We start from the raw sequence: 21,404 nt of genomic DNA on the forward strand, positions 1-21,404 counted from the left end.
CATATACAACACATTCTCCATCAATCTGAAGAACTTAACAGTTTAAGCATGTGATGGTTCTATATAGAATTCATGGTTCTAAACAGAGCCCTTTACTAAAGAACCATCTTTTAAGTGCGTAGTGCGAGAATCACATCCACGCCAACAGTCTGCTATTTTAATGTTGATAGTGAACAAAACGCAGAAGACGCGCTGAAGAAAATAACTGTGCATCCCAAACGCCTTGCTATTGGACACGTAGTGCACTTCTTGGTCATTGTTCTATGCCCTATGTAGTGCGCTGAGTGGGGCGTACCGAGCTATTTTGGGATTTGGCCGATGTTTAGAGCTGTAAGAAAGCGTTCGGTTTCCTTGATTTGATCTTTCCGACTTGCCGTAGCCGTCGAACTTTGACCCTGGGTGCGTTCGTGTTGACGCGCATTCTACTCCAGACCTGCGTTTTTCGCAGATCTTCAAATCACAGTTTTCATGGAGTTTATGTGGCTTATGAGTTGTAGAGCGGCGGATCTGCGCATCGTCCCAAGAAACATAGAAAGAAGAGACGCCGAGTAACTCCTGGAACAAAAACTATTAGCGCTGTCAACTAAGGGAAAAAACTACAACTTTGCTGGCTCAATAGCTGGCTTAGTGAGCCTGTATCGCTCTATATCGCTTCAGTCATTTTATCCACTATGGAGCCCGTCTCGGAGCCGTTACGGTGCTTTAGTGACTCCCATCAGTCGGAGCTGTTTAAGGATGACGGAGTCCAGACGGTCACTTCAATAGAGCAGGTGAGCGGATCTGTACAGTCACCTGGTAACGCCAGTGAACAAGTAACTAACTTAGCTAGCGCTAATCTAGCTGTTGCCATGAGAGTCACGAGGCTGAAGTTGGCTTTTTTATTCACATTCCCGTTCCACCTTAAATCGTGCAGCAGTTACATTCTGGCGCCTGCACTATTTAAGGTGGAACGAGAAATTCGAATAAGAAGCCAAATCCAGCTCCGTATGAGAGGCTACAGTGCCCTGCTAAGCCGGAGGGAAACGCTGTTACCTGGCTAAGCTAACGGCATGGCACCGGCTGACTTCTCTAACTTACTTTTCTGAGCGGTTTGGTGACTCTGTTAACTCGCACGTTGCATTTATGTTGCTGCTGTGTAGTAAAAGCTTTAGCTAAAGGCTTCTCCATTAGTGGTGATACTCCAGCAACGCTAAAACATGGACATTCCACTGCGTTTAAAAACAGGAATGAGTGCAGAGGAGAAACGTTTCTGAATTTAGCCCCTAACCCTAAAGGAACATTTCCAGTACAGCTGTGAATCGCAGGTGTCATGCTGTTAGCCGGCTTCTCTCCTTCAGTATTTCATCCCCCTGCTCTGTGGTGCAGTAGATAGATAACTAATGCCCACTCAGACCATCTCATGTCCTTCAGCAGCTAGCTAGCTAATTAGCGCCAAATCCGCTATCTGGGCAGTGTGATGGGTGACTAACTGCACACTCAAAAAAGATGGTTCTTCAAGGGTTCTTTAGTAAAGGCAATGGTTCTATTTAGGACCATGATTTCTATATAGAGCCATTTCGTGCTAAAATGGTTAGTCAGACTGATGAAGAATATGGTTCTACATAGCACCAAAAAGCGTTCCTCTATTATTACAAGCTTGACATCATAACAGTACCAGAACTCTTTTTTTGGTGCAATATAGAACCATTTTCAAAAAGGTTCCATGTAAAACCGTATGCAGCACATTCTTCATCGACCTGAAGAACTATTTCACCATGCAAAGGCCCATTTGAGCATGAAATGGTTCTATGTAGTATTCATGGTTCTATATGTGCGTTCACTACATTGTTAGAAGTAAAGGTTCTGTGCAGGTGCATTTTTGGTTCATCAAGGTACAAATAATGTATAAATTCCCCCAAATGTACAACAGTGGTTTTAAGGTCCAATTGTGTACCTTCAACAAGTTTTTCCAGGTGAAAAGTGCACGTTTGTACTTTATGTAACCTCATGTTTAAAAACAGAACAATGAAATAAAATGCCTGGAGGTGAGACGATGTGTGGAGTCAATACAACTTAGAAAATATAATTTTAATGGATTATGGTACAGTTATGTTCTCTGACTAAAGGTACTGAGATATACCCCTGAGGGTACCACCCCAGTCACTAGGGGGGTACTGCCCCAGTGACTGTTTCATACCTTTTTTCTGAGAGTGTAAAAAAACCCTTGAAAAAAAACATCTTTTTTTTTTTTTAATATTGATATTATTAAGTGATTAAAATCTTCATAACACTGTGGACACATACTCAATGTTTACCAGCAAATACACTGCATACTACAGTAAGGTCTGGCATCCTATGGTCATTATGAAGATAGAATGTAAAAAAGGGCTGGGTGATATTGATGATATGCAATTTCTTGATATTTTCCAAAGGTGTAACGGCATCAGACGATGAGGTATATATTAAAGGTACAATCTGCGTAAAACTTAAAAGCAAGTATCTATATGTTATTGATAAAGTGGGACAGAATAAAAATTAGCTTACATTAAAAAAGAATGATTTGAAATGAATTTCTAGATTTTCTGTTGTACTTTTATTTAAGACTCCCACCTTCCCAGTATTCACTCTGTTGCTTATTTTTTATATATTTTAAACTCTTCTCTTTAAACAAGCTGAAGCACTTAGCAAATTTCACGTCAGTGTCATGCTGCAGCTGATATATCTCCCAGCCCTGCTGCGGACTGTGTCTCAGACTGCTAGAGCTCTGCAGATTAACTGTGTATTAGTAAGAGTATGTTAGCTAGTGTCATTCTGTCACATGCTGGAAAACCACCTCTGTCTGCATGCTGCTTTGGCCCAGTGTCACTTTTCTGTTTGGTTGTCTCACCACCACATCTTTTTGTTTTCTGTTTTGTCATTGTATCCAGAGAAAAGTCGAACGCAGTATTCAAGACGTACTCAATGTTTACCAGCAAATACACAACTTACCACAGTAAGTAATGTTCGACATTCTCTGGCCATTATGAGGCCAGAATGAAAAAAAAACAATGTCTACTAACATTGCCATTGCTTTACCTGTGAGTGTATGTGGATTCTGGCAGGTATACATTTGCTTATGGCCAGATGTAGCTGACAGTTCAGTCAGCTGTTTCATTTTGAATGATTCTGTGACATGACAGTATGTTTTGTTGTCATGCCTGTGAATCTGTAATATTTCACTTTTGCTTAGTCCTTCTTTCTCAGTTCCTGTCTCTCGGTGTCAAAGTGTCGAAGTATTCTATAGTCTCTCCTAGTGGATTTTATGTGTTTTATTGGGCCCATATCATGAAAAACCTGAATTACTATTTTTTTTAATATTGTAGTTTAGTGTAGTGTGTGAACATTGTTAAAATTTCAAAACATACCATTTGCTCTTATATGCATGTATATATACACACACATGTATGGAAACTAAACTGCAAAACTGCTTTGTGAGGTCACAAAACCCAACACATTTGCATATATCTGCCTATTCAGCCTACAACAGTTTAGCTCCTCAGTTTCAGCCTGAACTACTTTTGGAATGAGGTAAATGTAGATTGGTCAGTAAGAACAAAGCTTATTTACTGATATTAGTCTTGAAGTACCGCTAAAGTCTTAAATTCAACATAAAGAAATCTGTGTTGGATAATAAATTATTAACTGTTGTTGTGTATTATTGATATGCCCAACAAAACTGTTAAACAAGACATAGGATCATCTCTAACTCTCAACATTTATTGAGATGTAATACAAGAAAAATGAAGAATGTGGGCTCTTTAAATCCTTTAGTGGTCAGTTAGATTTGGCCCCAGCAGGCTCCAAAACATCCTGCACTGCCCAGTTTGGCACTTTCACTACATCTATCACACCTGACTCTAGGGCTGTCCTCTGCTGTGGATTGATTTTTTTCATGCTCTCTTTGCTTGTCGTTACCCAGTTTGGTCTCAGCCTCAGACCACACAAGTACACAGAGACCATATGGTACTTACTGTACGCTAAGCTGGTCACAACTATCAACGTTTTGTCAGCTGCATTCTCATTGGCTTGCTGCATGTCCGTCTGTATGCGCTTCTCTCGGTCTTTATCAGTGCAGCAGTCATTTTCTGCATTTTATAAATGTATCAGCATCAACAAATATGTACATGAAAAATAGTAAATATTGGAATTGTCCCATAGTTCCCATATCAATGCATAGCATCCCTTGTAAATATATAAAAAAAGATTTTTAAAAAAATGTGAAACGAACTATTTACTTAGGTAGGTTAAATATAAAAGAAAACAAAAAAGGACAAATAATTAATAAAATGGTATTGCTGCTGCTGGAATCTCCAAAATGGTAATTGTACAGGGGAAAGAAAAAAATCGTTAATGTTTAAGTGAACATAACAATTCCAGGAAATTATTTATTCCAAGTAATTTTGCACCATTTTTTTGATTAATAAAATAAAAAAAAAATCATAAAATTATGACACAATGTAAAAGGACAATATTTTCTAATGCCAAAAAAGTAAAAAATGGAGATACAAGCTTTTGTCCCAGCGGCAACGATATACATGAATAAAAAAAATGCTTGCTTGACCAAGAATGTAATGAATGATCGTTTGAATCATTCTACCCACGATGAGCCTTCCGTGAGGTTAGGTGGGTGTGTAATAGTTGGAAGAACCTGAAGCAGTACTTGAGATAGTAAACACAGCCTAGGGAGTGGAAGTGGCACTGAACCAAAAAAGAAGAGCTTCCATTGGCCAGATGTTGGTGGTGTTTTCTTTCTGCATAATTAAGTGGTTAAGTTGTAAACAAAGTCATTCAGAGTGCTTTTTTTGTGAAATCCTCCATTACTGAGGCAGAACTGTTCACAGCACTGGTGATAGGAAACAGATGTCCAGAGTGTTTAATGCCTCTAAAATTTCCCTCACAAACATGAATGATCACTGCCTGGCGGGGTATTGCACAAAGCAGGGTTTCTCAGTTTAGCTAGCTAACTTAAGCCCAAAGTCAAGCCTGTCAAATAGGAAAAGAGCTGAGGGGCATTCCCATTCCCATCCCGCTTAAGTTATCTGGCTACCTGAGATATCTTGCTTTGTGGAATACCCCCCTGATCACGGAGACATCTGCAATACTTTTGAGGTAAGGTTTTGGCCTAAATCCATTTTTAAAACCTGTTTATGGTAAAGAGATACATACAGGGCACTGTAAGGCAAAATATCCCCTAAAGAAAACTTTTTTTGTTGTGTGTTTATCTGTATTGTTCCTTGTACATAAATGAAATTAATAGTGTAAAAAACCGAAGTGTTTAGCCTACTTAAAAAAAATGAAAGGCAACAGTTTGTATCCTGCTGTGTTGTTTTAACTTGCAATATTTTTGATTAAAAAGAGCTCATGTCTACAAATCACACATCACAATGAACAAGAGTAACCGTTGACTGGTTTGATTAGGTTAAATACAAATGAACTGTATTTAATGTGTCGTTAAGAGAATTCAGTAAATAGAAGATGTACAGATGTTCAGATTTTTTAGCTAGACTTCTGTTGTGGTTTTGGTATTTGGTACAGATTCACTGTGAAACTGAGAAGAGTGACATTGATGGATTAAAAAGTCATTAAAGTTGTTAAATTTAAGAATAGAAAATGACAGATTTACATCTGATGAAAGTTTCAGCCCCAGACAGTTTGAAGGGTTTTGCAGGTGTTCATCAAATCTGTGTTCAAGAATGTTGTCTATAAACTGCATACTTTTAATATCCTGTGAGGAACTGGTTGTACTCGACTCTCACTGTTTCCATTTGTTATTTTCCTCCACACACTTATTTTCTAATCTTGTGTCTGCTTCTTGGCATGAGCTCTTTCCACTGTGGGACAGAATCTGCACACTGCATTCTTGGCATGCTGGTGTACTGTGATATCCATTATGGTGGATGTAGTTCAGAAAGTATTGAGATCGCACTAAAAATAACCATTTTGTTCTTTTTTTGTTCTTGAATTCTGTCTAAAGTTGTTCCTTTTTTGTTAGAAGACTCATGGCTGTGTAAACAACCTCAGATATCTGTGTTTGGACTGTGTCTGTATCTGTGATGAAATAGGTGTGATTTTTTGCATGGGTAACGTTAGAAATAGATTCCTGTGTTTGACCGTACATATTTTAGAGTCTTGATATTAACACTACTAATTATCATTAAAGTTATGAGATTGCCATGGCAACTGTCTCATATATTCCGAAGGAGAAATGCTTAAAGCATTACCTTGTTTCCTTCATTTAATAATCCTGTATTTAATACTGGTTTGTTAACATATTTGTGCTGTTAAAGATCCCATATCATTGAGAACCTTTTTTTCTAGTTTTTCTTTTTTAATATAAGGTTTTGACATTGTATGTAAACATTGTTGAGGTTTCAAAAGCCATTCACTCCTCAGTCTATACAGTCTACATGTGGAAGCTAAGCTACACTAACAGCTCACTTTAAATTAATTGTTTTTGTGATGTCATGAAAACTAATGCATTTATGAGTACATTAAAATTCTGGACAAAAGTATGTGGACACCTGACCTGTTTCTCCTAAAGGAGATTGTTGGATGTCCCATACCAAAACCATCCCCAATAATATTGTGGCATTAACAACCTTTACTTTTTTGGGAAGGTTGGGAAGGATTTTGTGTCTATGGGAATTTGTGCCCATTCAGTCTAAAGTGCATTTGTGAGGTCTGGTACTGATGTTGGACGAGAAGACATGGCTCACAGTCGGCATTCCAATTCATAAAAAAGGTGTTCAGAGGGGTTTATCTCAGGGTTCTGTGCAGGCCATTGGAGTCCCTCGTCACTGACCATTTGTCTTTGTGGACCTTGCTTTGTACACAGGGGCACAGTCATCCTGGAACAGGAAAGGGTCTTCCCCAAACTGTTCCCACAAAGTTGGAAGCATGTAATCGTCTAAAATGTCTTTGTACTGTAGCATTAACATTACTCTTAACTGGAACTAAGGGGCCCAAACCCTGATAAACAACCCCAGATCATTATCCCTCCTCCACCAAACTTTACTATTGGCACTTTACATTCTGGTAGGAAGTGTTCTCCAGATTCATCCATCAGACTGCCAGATAGTGAAGCATGATTCATCATGCCAGAGAAAATATTTCCCCTTCTCCAAAATCCATTGGCAGCGGGCTTCATATCACTTCAGTTGACGTTTGGCATCGTGCGTATTGATCTTAAGCTTATGTGCAGCTACTTTGCCATGGAAACCAATTTCATGAAGCTCTGGGCACCCTGACGCACAGTTCTTGTGCTAATGTTACTCTATAGCGAGGAAAGCAACAGGGAATGGATTATTTTTAGCACTTGATGGCACCACTCTGTGAGTTTGCATGGTCTACTGCTTTGTGGTTGGGCTGTTGTTGCTTCTAGACACGTTTCACAATAATAGAACACTTACACTTACAGTTACACTTACAGTTACACTTACAGTTACACTTACAGTTGACCAGGGCAGGTCTATCGGGGCAGAAATTCCACAAACTGACATGTGGCAGAGGTGGCATCCTCTGACAGTGCCACATTTAAAGTCACTGAGCTCATCAGTACAACCATATTACTGCCAGTGTTTGTCTATTGAGATTGCAAAGCTATGTGGTTCAATTTATACACTTGTTAGTAATGGCTGTGGCCGAAACACCTGAACTCAGTAATTAGGAGGGGTGTCCATAAACCTTTTGTCATGTAGTGTCATTCAGCTGTTTAGCTCTGTAGAGGACGATAACTTGTTTTTATATATTTACCTCTATTGCTGGTGCAATAGCGTTACTTAATTTCTTTATTCGTAATTCTTAATGGAGCTGGGATAGGCTCCAGCACCCCACCGCAACCCAGAAGGATAAGCGGTTTAGATGATGTATGTATGTATGTAATTCTTAATGGTCTCTTTGTAATTTTTATTACAGCACTGAAGATGATTGGTTCTTCCTAGTGTTTCTTCCTGATGCTCTTAGGGATTTTTTTTCTTTCTGAGTCTTCGTTGTTGATTTCTGTAAAGCTGCTTGTTGACAGCATTTCTAGTAAAAAGCCTTATACAGATTTGAATTGAATTGGAAGGAAATAGAGCCAAATTTCAGCTAGAAAACATGAGTTGCAGCACGTTGCAAATGGGATGTTCATTCAATTTTAGGTATGTTAATGTCCAAATTGAAGGCTTATCTTAGTGTAGTGGAAAAGTAATTAAGCCTTTCATGGGCATGCAAAGTGTGATACTACATCATACTAAGCTGTAATTACTGTGTTCGGTGTGGCCCAGTGGGAAGCAACAGACCAAAGAACTGAAGATAATGATGGGTCTGTTTGCTCATGGTGAAGCTCAGTTGAGGACCCCCTCAACCCCCAATTAGACATGCCCCAGCACCTCCACAGCTAATGCTGAGAGATGCACTGACTTACTCATGACAGTTAGAAACTAGGGATGTTTCATCGTGACACCAGCGGGCCCTTTGATGTCTAAAACTAAGGGCCGTTCAGTTTTACAACCTGCTACTGCTTGGCTAACAAGTTTAAGGAAGCAAATAAACTTAAAAATGGGTCATTATTTTTCTTGTTTAACTTCTGCCTGGTTCCATTAAACGTTTTAGACTGCTTCTAGACTGCTGGATGAAATAAGTACACTTGCTTGTAAATCTCCTGTTTCAGCTTAAAGGGTCCATACTGAACATTCTTGTACTGTTCTTCTGGTCAATATGGGGGAAAAACTTGTTTTCTAATATTTGTGTCTTTTGAAATGCTTCACAAAATGTATTCTCTTTACAAAGACTAGCAACACTACAAGGTTTTTCTCAAATCTTTATTTCTAGATCTGCTATACATTGACCTTACAGGCCAGTGAGGTTTCATTACTTTTAGGTTTATTGATTGACACTTGTCATGTTTAAATTGACAGTTATATGCAAATGCTGTAGGTGATCATGCAAACATGATGCCATAACTACAAGGAAAAAACTTAGTTTCTTCATATGAACTGTCAGGCAAGGGTGGGAACTGTATTTTTAGATATTTTCACAGTATTTATATTATGCACATCCAGCTCTTATTCAACCATTTTTTTTAAAATATGAGACCTTTTAATGGTTAATACTTTCCTTATCAAGCTATATATAAAACAGATGGATGACAGTCTTTAATTGTAGAACAACAGAGTCATCTGTTTGGTAAGTGGAACTGATAAAATGGACACAGAGTGTAGAAACAAGTAGGTGTGCTAATTGAAGTGGCTGGTCTGTGTGTGTGTGTGTGTGTGTGTGTGTGTGTGTGTGTGTGTGTGTGTGTGTGTATATATATATATATTTCTTTTTAAGTATTTGTCAGGTTACAGTTGATATCTGTTTTTTTTTCTATTTTTAGGCCAACCCTACTAAGAGAGCAACACTACCAATATCTCAAGAAAGGTTTACGCCATCTTTCAGATGCATATGAGGTAAGCAGAGTCTAGAGCATACAAAGAGAGAATGAGAGTTCTGACATGTATGATGATTTAAAGGGGCAGTTTATCTTTTTACTTTGTTTACCCAATGGAGAAACAAATTCATTGACACCTTTTAACCTCCGTAAGCATAATGGCTCAACCGTCTAATCATTAGCCCCGTTGTCGGGGGCATTGCCAGTTCAGTCCCTGGTGATGCCACAGTCATAAGTGTCCAGGAGTCCAAGAGAGCATAAATGGCCTTACTCTCTCTGGATGAGTAGGATGGCCCTCCCTCGCCCCATCACTCAGTGTGATGCTAGCCAATGCAGGCATCTGTTAGCTGATGTAACTGAATTGGCAGTTAGCTGTCCAGTGATGTGAAGTTAGCAGCAGTTTAAAAAGATTCATATAAATCAGATAAATATTTATATAAATAAGTTCTCAAATAGGACTTTTTCTGTGCCGACCACTCTGTCTCATAACAAAATAAATAGCAGAAATCAGAACTCCTTTAATTAAAAAGTTGTAATTTGTATTTGGATACATGCATAATATAAGCACCTCCCCTTCACTTCCAACTCTACTCTAATAGACTGCACTCAAGCCTAGTTTTGATAATTGGCTGTTTTTAGTGAATGTAGGAATTGTTGTGCTCTTATTAGAAGTTGATATGTTTAAAACTAATGGCTGTATGCAATTTTTATAAGTTTAATAAATTGAATAGTAAAAACGTATTGCATCACTTTTGCCCTCACCAGGTCAGTGCAGTTACATAATTATGTCCATTCTGGAAATGTGTGTGTGTGTGTGTGTCTCTGTCTGTTGTGGTAATAGCCATTGACTTGTTGTGTTGTATGCTGTCAGTGTTTGGATGCCAGTCGGCCTTGGCTCTGTTACTGGATCCTGCACAGTCTGGAGCTGCTGGAGGAGCCTGTACCTGCTGCTGTGGCATCAGAGTGAGTAACAGCACTAACCCTCTTCACTCTGCTCGCTCCACTCGTGCCATAGAGGCAGCCCCACCCCTAACCCTCTGATTCTTTGAAACAGCTTGCTGTGATGTGGTGACTATTAAGTCAGACGTGTGAGTCATTGCGGTATAGGTTTTTCAGGTCCAGGCAGTCAATAGATTGTTGTTGGTTTTCGTGAAGACATGTTTTCATATAGGTTTTCGTGAAACATGTAAATGTTTCTTAGGGAGAAGCATTCATCCATTTCACAATCATTTCATATTGCAGACAAATATAAATGGCTTTATTGCTTTACATTTCCTCCCTAAATCAGGTGTTTGTTCTTGTAGATGTTTGTCTTTTTGGTGTCATAAATATTTTTACAAATGCAATATTTTGCGTTAACAGACAAAGAATATTTTGTTATAAGTAAAAGTAGATAAATAAGAGATCTGAATCTTCAGCAGTCATTCGGTTGATTTAGTGAGTTATCTTTGTTTTAGGTGTACAGTGGCCCCAAAAAGTATTTGTGCAATTGAATCATTAAACCACTAGTAAACTTTAATTATGTTTGTTAGGTTACTTACTTAAAACATTTAAATGGAGTGATGATGAGCTTGGGTTCAATAATGGTATCATGAACTCAGAAGTGTACAAAGTTGTTTTAGATGCAGAAGTCTGCAAAGAAACTGCTGATGTGATAACAGCCTGAAACAGCGGTCGCCTTTTTGAAAGAACACTTTGCCGAAAAGAAGAGTGCAATCTTGTAATGGACAGTTTAAAACAGATGCAACTTGTTAGAAAACAAAATGTCAAAACACAATGAATACATTCTACATAGTGTGTCTACAGATTGATGATTCACCAAACCTGGACTGTACAGATCATTAGTTTAAAATAATTTCAGATAGCTCCACTTAGATGTTGCTGTTTCACTTAACTTGAGGTACAGTATCAACTACTTGTGTCCTAATATTCTTTGTTGCTCTTGCAGCACCTTTAGTCATAAACTCATTTTAAAGTAACAGTGCATGATTTTTTTTTCCCTCCACATTTCATATTCCTATTTGAGTACTTGTAATAAGTAATAAGTAATAAGTTCTGATATCCGTATATTTAAATAGCAAGTATTATGCACTTCTCATACATAATACACTTTTCCTCTCAACCTCCAGTGTGTGTCAGTTCTTGGCTCGGTGTCAGAGCCCAACGGGCGGCTTCGCTGGAGGTCCGGGACAGCACGCTCACCTGGCCCCCACCTACGCTGCTGTAAATGCCCTGTGCATCCTGGGTACAGAGGAGGCCTACAGTGTCATAAACAGGTTTCACAGCCACTGCTCTGCTCTCTTCTCTCCATCAGCACTTTCATATGCTGCATTGATATCATAGCCATAGTAACGTGTGTTGACGCTCCCCTTCCCCCCAACAGAGAGAAGCTCCTGGACTTCCTGTACTCCGTTAAGCAGCCAGATGGCTCCTTTGTGATGCATGTGGGTGGGGAGGTGGATGTCAGGTGAGTTTCATTGCCATGGTTTCAGCATGAGTCTGCCAGTGTAAATATGGGCTTCAGCTCAGCAGCAGTCACTGGCTTATTCCCCAAGGACTGATTCAACAAAGCGCAGGCAGCCATTAAAGAGCAGCCTTTTACAATTCATTGCAGACACTTCTGTTTCAGTAGGTTTTAATACAATGAGTCTACACTTATCTATCATGAAAATGCTGTGAAGTCATTTTTGGAATAATTTGGCCAGCTGTACCAGTTCAAACAGAGTCTAGAGAACTGGTGCTTTTGTTAGAAAGAAAGCCTTTTATATAAATGCATTGAATTAATAAGAAAAGATATTAAATTTAAGTAATAGAGCATACCTCTGACAGATTGTGTAATTGGGACACGTTTTATGCTAAAAAAATTGTGTAAAATAACACTGCGTTAAAAGGCTACTTTGTAAGTTCATGTCCGTGGTGTTTTATTAGCAGGGGAAACCCTAATAACCTTCTGCAGGGCAGTACAGTTACAAATCTATGTAAATCTGTGATTTTGTCATCACTTACGTTGGCATATAAGATGTACTGTGCTTGCGTACCTGTGCTGAATTTGTATACCCTGCTTGCTGAAGTGCCAAGCTGGAATATTTGAGCAGAGCTAGTGATTTTACCACTAATTGGAAAAACGCAGTAGTCACTGATAGAGCTGAAAGATTAATTACTTTTATATCAAACTCGCAATTTAAGTGCAATTTTCAAAACACATGAACTGCAGTTTATTTATAGCCTACATCAGCGGTGCCCAACCCACTCCTCAGGGCTCCCCAGACAGTCTGCATTTTTGCTCCAGCCCAACTTGCAACACATAGGGATAAAGAGAAAAAATGCGGACCACCTGGGGGGGGCCTGAGGACCAGACTGGCCTGTATCATTAACAAAGTTGTCTTAAGTTTTAAGGGGTCAAATTGTACATGTAGCTCATGAACTGCCCATACATGAGTTGGGCCAATCAAAAGCAACATTGTACTATGTGCATAATAACACATCCACAACTAACTGGCAGTCTGGCACACTACATTCAGCAATCAAGCCTCAAGCCAGAGAAAGGAAAAGGTCTTCTAGGCCAAAATAAGATGCCTGGAACATAATTTATACAAAGTAAAAATTCGTAATTTAAATCGCAGTCGCTATATTGGCCAGTGTGACTGGAGTCAGAGAACTCTTAGAGCTCCTTTCACGATTGTTCACGATACGTTCAGACACATGCTCGACAATAGTACGGATAGTTCTGGGTTTGGATTTGTATCTGCTCTGTGCTGTACCATACTGCTCAGTGGAAAAATGCCATGACGTGCATGGCAGTGGTACTTCAGGACCAGGATTAATGTTGCATTCGACTGAAGCTCGTAATTTGGAAATTCCCAACTCCAACTAGAAAAAATACAAGAAAAAATGACCCCTCAACTAGGAATTCCTTCTCATAAAGTCAGATAAAGTTTGCTGTTCTTGAGAAAACATGATGAATATTAAAGTTATCACTCATCTCACTTACGTTAGCTGACTGGTTTGTTCCATGTCCGCTTTGTAGCTTGAATGCACAGAGGCTGAAAATGACCCACTTCCACGCAAAGTCAAACACACACTTCCAACTATTCAACTGTTTAAAACAAAACTATGATTCAACTATTCAAAACACCAATAACTAGTTTTGCTGCAATCTTACATCAACATGCACTGATTTGCTTGCTTCTAAAATGTTTTCTGAGTTTTGTTTGTCACCATGCACCAGCAGACATGGACAAATGCTAGTATATTATTAGCTAATAATTTCATGTTTCACCTCCCATGTCCCCCTCCCACCACCCCCATCTACACTGCTGTACAAGTTCATGAAGTTTATTTTTCAGAAGATATTTCTGCGGAGATTAGATATAAGATTATCCACTTGCATAAGGAAGTGGAAAACTACAGTAAAATAAGTGGGTTGAGAGAGAGGAGAAAAGCAAGCTTCACTTTTGCCGCAGATCTGAAACCTTAATTCAGTTGAAAATGTCTGGAAAGCTTTATAAATAAATATGACCTGTTATTGTGTTACGCTTGGCTGCTGTTGTATAGGAGTGCATACTGTGCTGCATCTGTGGCTTCACTCACAAACATCGTCACCCCAATGCTGTTTGAGGGAACCCACAACTGGATCCTCAGGTACTTCACATTTTTTCTCAGCTTACTTTAGCTCAGCTGTACGTTTAAAAATGTCCTGCGTCCAGCTGCAGCTCATATGTTGTAGGTGATTCTTTCACTGCTGTTTTTTCCCAGCTGTCAGAATTGGGAGGGTGGTTTGGGTGGGATGCCCGGCCTGGAGGCCCATGGTGGATACACCTTCTGTGGCACAGCAGCTCTGGTTATCCTGGGAAAGGAACACATGCTGGACCTCAAAGCTTTATTAGTGAGTGGACCTTCTTCTCATTTCTACCAGCATTTGTCATCTTTGCCTGAATGGTCCCCATTCCTAAACAGTTCCTTAATAACCTCTGCAATAGAAATATATATACCGGCAACCAAAATATATAAATAAATTAGAAATTGAATTATTATTATTATTTGACTGATGCTAGAATTATGGCCAAACATTTAGCGCCCAATGTTTTTGAGCCTATGTGCACACTGGCATGTGTAGTCGCTAGTGCTGAATATTTCCATTCTTTTTAGTTCTGTCAAATGGAGCATAGTGGATAACAACACCACACCACAGGCAGGAGACTGGGGTTGGATTCCCTGGCCAACCAGAAACAGCTATACCATTAAGTGTTTTTAGACAAGACTATTAAATTATTGTTGCCTATAATTGTTAGTGCCTCTAGGAGCTAAATAATGTAAACTATTTATATAATAATGCATATGTTCACTGTATTTGTCATATCTGATGTAGTTGTGTCATGGCTATGTTGAACTTACTCTAAAGATGGATCATTGATTTTTTAACATGTCTTACACTCATTTTCTTTTATAGTGTGAACTTGCTTTAAAGAGGAATTCCACAGATTTTTTAAAGTTTCTGCATAATTACATGGTAATGATAGATTCACAGTGGCAGTGATAGGAACCAGACTTCCCAAGTATTTAATGCCTCCCAGGAAGTTAGTACTTGATGGTGTTTATATATATATATATATATATATATATATATATATATATATATATATATATATATATATCGCAAGAATGTCGGAAGAAAACCTTGTATCTCCATTTTTGTCGTTTTTAAATTTTTGAATTAATTTGGAAATAACTGTTGGCCTTTTATGTTGTATGTAAATTTAATGATGAATGGACCATAAAAATGTGGTCCAAAACTACTTGGACAAAAAGGCTGGGTCCTTTGACTTACATTAAAAGTAAAGTATGTTTTTTCCTTTACCTGTAAAGTTACCGTTTTGGAGATACAAGGTTTTCTTCCTACAACACTGATATATAAAATCTGCCCATGAGGGTTATTTTAAGGCAAAGCAGTATCCAAAGAAATTGTAATTTTTCTGATTTACCACTATTTTACCTTCATCACCATTACATATAAAATCAGAAGACACCCATAGGTTCACTGGTGGTTTTGATAGTAAATAAAATGTCAATATATGTGTTACGGATACATTGGACATCACAATCCTTTTTTCCTGTCACCACCATTTTAAAGAGATCTGACTCACACATCTTAATCACTAAAGTATTCAGAAATTATGAAAAGTCTGTACTTATTCCTACAGTGGCATATGCCTATCCCTTTAAAAGGCTTTTTGGTATTGGCCACAAAAAAGGCGTTCATTCTTAAAGTGCATCCTGAGTATAAAGTGCTATTAGGTATAAGATGTTATAACTAGTTTCTTGGTGGAAATGGAACAAACCTAGCTAGTGTATATTATGCCCATGCCTTCTGTCATCATGCTGGAGACTCTACACTGGAGAAAGGAGTGGAAGTCACTGGCAAAACCAAAGGAGTGAAACTTGATGCGACTGTAGGCTGATGCTGCCTGCCCAAAATATCATAGACTGACTCCTTACGGGGCAAAAAGCAAGGGCATATCGATGCTCACGCTGCTTCTTTTCCACCAGGAAGAACGGAGGCGAGAGAGTTCGATATCAGCTACTACACTTCTGACCACAGCCTAAATTAATGTGTCCACAGGAAGTGTGGAAAGCCTCCACTCTCTCCAAATAGATAATATTAAAATGTTCATGTTCTACTGAAATAGCCTTGAGTCTTGAGTTTCCATAGTAACGTTTTAAAGGAATTTTATATCACCTTACACAAAGCACTGCATTTAACCTGCTTTTGAGCATGACAGCATGATGTCTTTTACTCATGTTATTCTGATGTTTTGAACTGGACAATTTGACCTGCAGTAAACAGGTTTTACTAAAAATAAGTAAATGTTATCTGGAATAGCTTTTGAGGACTTTTGGGTTCACCTTGTAATTTGATGCAAACAAATTTATTGCAAATTACATATGATGCCTTTGGCTGTCAGCGTTTTCTATAGTAGAGCATTATCACTTGAAACCTCTGCCTAATACCTCCTCCATGCTGGCCCTTTATGAAATGAAGGTGTCACAGTCTCTCCTCCTTTAAACCCACAGCGCTGGGTCACCAGCAGGCAGATGCGCTTTGAGGGCGGATTCCAGGGACGCTGTAATAAACTAGTGGATGGCTGTTACTCTTTCTGGCAAGCTGGTCTTCTGCCGCTGCTCCACAGAGCTCTCTTCAAAGACGGTAATAGACTTTTTTCTGTAAGTAATTACATAATTAATAACATAGCTATATAACTGATTCTTTTTACATTCATTGATGACAAGAAATGAAAATAAATAAATAGGAAATTAAACATAGGCTTCTGCAAAACAGGCTGTATGCACAGCAACAGCTTTTCTTTCTAGTCAGAATGAAAAAAAAATCCTCCATTTCTAATTAAAAAATGATGATGAATTTACAGTCAATAGTTAATGTCAAATGACATTATGCTTTTGTTATCACTAGTTATAACTGTGACTGTGTTCTAAGGATCTGTTAATATTTATTTGGTTGTACAACACTGTGGTCAACATTTGTTGTATTTAAATGTTTAGAAATTTAAACTTAACGTATTGAGTGGCACAGGCATTAATTTAAAGACTTTTGGTTTACTTACACGTTTACTTACTGCTACCTTAACATGATTTGTGTAATTATTTGTCATTATACAGTGAGATAATAATGATAGGTTTACCACACAGTTATATAATATGTGCTGTAATATGTGCCCATTTTCTGCCGTTTATGTGTGAAGCTGCTTGATGATGTCAGACTTGTGAACAGTAACGATGTGCTGATGGTTGTAGGTGACGTGACGTTGAGTCTGAGCAGCTGGATGTTTGAGCAGCAGGCTCTGCAGGAGTACATCCTGCTCTGCTGTCAGAACCCTGCAGGAGGCTTACTGGACAAACCGGGCAAGTGAGTACAGCTCTATACGCACATGAATATAACATACATGAGCAAATACAGATCTAACTCTGTGTGCATATTAGAGCATGTGAGCGGAGTGGAGCAGCAGAAATTTTCACTCCTTGCTCAGAGGTTTGTAATTACTCTGCTCCAACTCTGCTCTAATTTTTCTATTTCCTGCTCCTGGCTTGCTCCCTGCTCACACATCAGAGAAAATTCCTGCAAATTCCTGAAAATTACGTGCAAACTACAAGTAATCCGATCCAAAATAACGCGCATGTGTAGAGTATGCTTAGTGTAGATGTTACCATGACAACGAGCATCACGTCTCCAACGAGTCCAGTCAGAGTAAGACAAGCAGCAATGTGTTACCAGAGTTTTCAGTTTGTGTGCTTGTGCTTTTCATTACTTCAAAATTATGTCAGACTGAGGAAAATGTACTTCACATGTACTTATTGAAGAAGGCATGAGAAGAAGATGACGTGTTCTGAGACACCCAAGCTGGACGCCCGTCTCACCGCCGTCTTTGAAAGTTCAAAGCATAAACTTCGTTTCCTCTGCAGACCAGTTTCTGCTCCCACCATGTTGAACGTTATAAACTTTCGCTATGACATGACGCACATGCTCAGAACATACTTAAACTTTCTGATTGGGAATGTAATCGGAAACAGCTGTTTACATGACTGTTATTCTTCTGTTTAAAGGTTTATTTACAGGATTACTCACCTGACTCAGTTGGATAGAAATTGTATTCCAAATGGCCTCAATCGGACTAGTCCATTACAACTGAGGTGTATACATGGATGTATTCTATTCCAAAAGATCTGTTAGTTGGATTATTCATGGATTATCAGGCTGCATATAAAGATGGCTAATGTCTGAAGTATGCAAAACGACATCTAGATAAGCCAGAGCCATTTTGGAAGCACGTTCTGTGGAGTGATGAATTCAAAATGGAACTCTTAGGTGACGATCAAGATATGTTTGGAGGAAAAAGGAGCATTTGATGAAAAGAACTACTTGCCAACTGTTAAGCAAGGGGTTGGATCTGTTATGCTTTAGGGGTGTGTGGCAGCCAACTGCTTCAAGAAATGCAAGCTGAAGCTTTTGGAATGGCCCTCACAGTTCTCTGACTTTAACGTAGATTGGGGTAGATCTTAAACATGTTGTGCATACAAGATGGACCAACAGTATTGCAGAATTAGAAGGACAAAAGGGTGAAAATTCCTCCTAGCTGGCTACAAAATGCATTTGCAAGCTGTGAGATCTGCCAAAGAGGGTGTTACTAAATACCGACTTAGTATGGTGTCTAAACTTTAGCACATGCCACAGTTGCTATTTTTTATTTATTTATTTATTTTTTTTAAGGTAATGAAATATAAAGTAACCGTGTATTAACATTTGCAGTAAAATGTTATTTTTTTTAGTTCGCTGCAGTTGTTCTGTGTAGTTCTTTTCTCTTCAGGAATTACATATTTTGTGTTTGAACTTTTGAATACAACTGTAGAGGTTTTTACTGATTTAGGTGTGTAGGTGTACTGCTAGAACTTTTCTCCTGAGCTCCAGGAATTTTATAGAAAGACCTGAACACAGCCTACATATCAAATACTCCACTTCACAGGAATCGGTGAAACAAAGAAAGGCACACTGAATTCATATGGATTTTTTTTAGATATCTGTGACTTATTCATGTTGTCAAAGAGCCGTCCCAGCTGTACATCTCATAATATAGTTTCAAGTCATGATTTTAAGCTCTTGTGAAAAGAGCTTTTCCGCCTTTCTTGTATAGAATTCTGGGTGAAATAAAGTGTGAATTTTTGTTCTCAGGTCCAGGGACTTTTACCACACCTGCTACTGTCTGAGTGGACTCTCAGTAGCACAGCACTTTGGAAACAAAGATCTCCACCATGAGCTGGTCCTTGGCAAAGAGGAGAACAGACTGGTAAGTGCTTGCAGTACTTGGAGCATGACCATGAACATGAATGTTGAGATTATTTCTGTTGCTGGCAACCTTGTGGTTTTCATTGGTCAAGTTTTATTCCAGCAGAATTTGCGTTCACAAGTTTTAAACTGCTGTTTAAAAGAATCAGCTTCTTCCAAAAAATAAAAATAAAAAACAGTTTGGTTGCAGATAAGTGTACAAATGATGTAATGTTGTAGTCCTGTGTCACTTCACATGATTTAAGTCATTTTTATGACACTAGGAAGCTCTAAATAAAATGAGGAAAGTTTAGATGAGTCCACAATGATGATCAGAGCTGTAGAGAATTCTAAAATGATGGTGAAAGCTGTAAACCCCCACAAGGCTCTGTTAAAATTTACATTCAGAATTCATCATATTTCAAGTGCAACTAACCTGAAAATAAATTGTAGACAATTATAGTATATTATTCATCATTTTATTCACTTCTTGTTGAGAGAATTCTTGAAATATTGACTAAAACAGACCTTTAGTGAATAGTTTGTAATATTTAAATCCACATTATATAGGTTATTGTGTTTTGAATAACAAAAAATGTTCTGGCAAGTGATTCCAGATTTTTAAACCATACATTTTAAAAGACCTTCTGTTCTCTTGTGCTTGTGGAAGACTATCGCTAAAAAACTGTTAGCCATGGCTCCCAGGACAGAGCAAAAATGTCATTTAAAGGCCCCGTAGTGTGCATTGTTGTGGTTGCATGTAGCAAAAATAGTCATGATTTCTTATTTACGTAACCATTTTCCAACCCGAAACTTTTACAGTGTGGACATATTTCAAACTCAACATTTGAGGAATTTAATTTTCCATTATATGGGCGCCTTAACAAATATTAAACACTCCTTTAAACAAATTAACCGCTGATAAGGATCTAACGAGTCCACTACATATTGAAATATTAAATGTGAAACTGAGTATCGAAACTTAAAACTATATTGTTAATGTGGCCCACAGTCTCTTCTGAGTGTCTCTCGTTTGCTGTATTCCACGAAAAGTCAGTTGTGCATTAAAATGGGCTCTTTATGCTCCATTTTTTGCATGCAAAAATGTAAGAAGTACAATTAAAAATGAAACTATGCTGTTATTAACATTGGCGTTTGTACTTTAAACAGACAAGAAAAAATGGCTACTGTTCCATAAGCACAGAAATGATCTTGGAGTGTGTTAATGATGTATGAACTACACGTTCCTGCCATCGTGCCTTATGGGATGTTGAGTTCTATACTGAGACCGCACACCCTGCCATGCGTAATTGCTTCCTTCCTCATTGCAAACTTTTTCTTTCTGCCATTAGGCACCAACTCACCCCGTGTACAACATCTGCCCAGAGAAGGTCGCTCAAGCCATCCAGCATTTCCATCAGCTGCCAATACCAGCACAGAAGGGTGCTACAGCATGTGCCAAGGACCAGTCTTAGTCTTTTTTTTCTTTTCTTTTTTCCTTTTCTTAAGGGATGTTGAAGTCAGTTATCTGGGCTACAAGCAGGAACCTTGTGTGTAATGCTGTAGTCATTATCTGTGCTGGTAATAATTGCACAAGACTCCAAGGGGCTGAGTTACTAAAGCTGTTAGCATGTGCAAACGACTTCTGCCCTGTCAAAATCAGTATTGTGGTCACTCCTAAAAGCAAGTTTTCTTTTTCATACGCCAGTCCTTGGGTGAATTCTTGATATTGCACATGACTAGCCTTTTTAACTCGTTTTAAGGTTTTAGTAATGTTGCCCCAAGTGTAAATGGCGGTAAGCCTGGGCTGATCAAATAAAGGCTTGAACAGCTTTTGCTTCACTTTTCTGAATACTGTTTGTCATGGTACATTTTTCTTTACCTGTGGTTTTCTGAGCAGTTTACTTGTTTCACACTCTTTGGCAGTCAAAAGAATTGCTGAGATGCACGTCATGCACTGACACTTGGCAACATTATATATATTTTTTTTTAACCTGTATGTTCAGCCAAAGGGGGAAAACACAGCAAATGACTGGTATTCCAACTGTCACACAGTTACAGAGCTATGTTGTGAAATGTGTGGAGAAGGAAAAATTCATCCACTACAGGACCTACAAAATTCTGATAAACTGTCAACAAGAA

General features: G+C 38.5%; 1 protein-coding gene across 1 annotated transcript; it reads left to right on the plus strand.

The window, feature by feature from the left end:
• Positions 1-395: 395 nt before the first annotated feature.
• On the plus strand, positions 396-21,114 carry fntb (farnesyltransferase, CAAX box, beta). Its single transcript, XM_036581989.1, has 12 exons — positions 396-770; positions 2,907-2,971; positions 9,377-9,449; positions 10,302-10,393; positions 11,560-11,706; positions 11,814-11,897; positions 13,985-14,071; positions 14,186-14,315; positions 16,502-16,634; positions 17,240-17,351; positions 19,170-19,284; positions 20,615-21,114. Exons 1-12 carry the CDS (start codon positions 672-674, stop codon positions 20,735-20,737), a joined length of 1,260 nt encoding a protein of 419 aa, XP_036437882.1. The 5' UTR covers positions 396-671; the 3' UTR covers positions 20,738-21,114.
• The last annotated feature ends 290 nt before the right edge of the window (positions 21,115-21,404 follow it).

Source organism: Colossoma macropomum, unplaced genomic scaffold (genome assembly GCF_904425465.1).
Source record: "Colossoma macropomum unplaced genomic scaffold, Colossoma_macropomum, whole genome shotgun sequence".
Classification (NCBI taxonomy): Eukaryota; Metazoa; Chordata; class Actinopteri; order Characiformes; family Serrasalmidae; genus Colossoma; species Colossoma macropomum.

Excerpts from the sequence above, each read along its gene's own strand:
- fntb (XM_036581989.1), top strand. The coding sequence starts at position 672 with ATGGAGCCCGTCTCGGAGCCGTTACGGTGCTTTAGTGACTCCCATCAG. Across the intron at positions 17,352-19,169 it reads TTACTGGACAAACCGGGCAA|GTCCAGGGACTTTTACCACA; the intron begins GTGAGTACAGCT and ends TTTTGTTCTCAG. Across the intron at positions 19,285-20,614 it reads GCAAAGAGGAGAACAGACTG|GCACCAACTCACCCCGTGTA; the intron begins GTAAGTGCTTGC and ends TTCTGCCATTAG.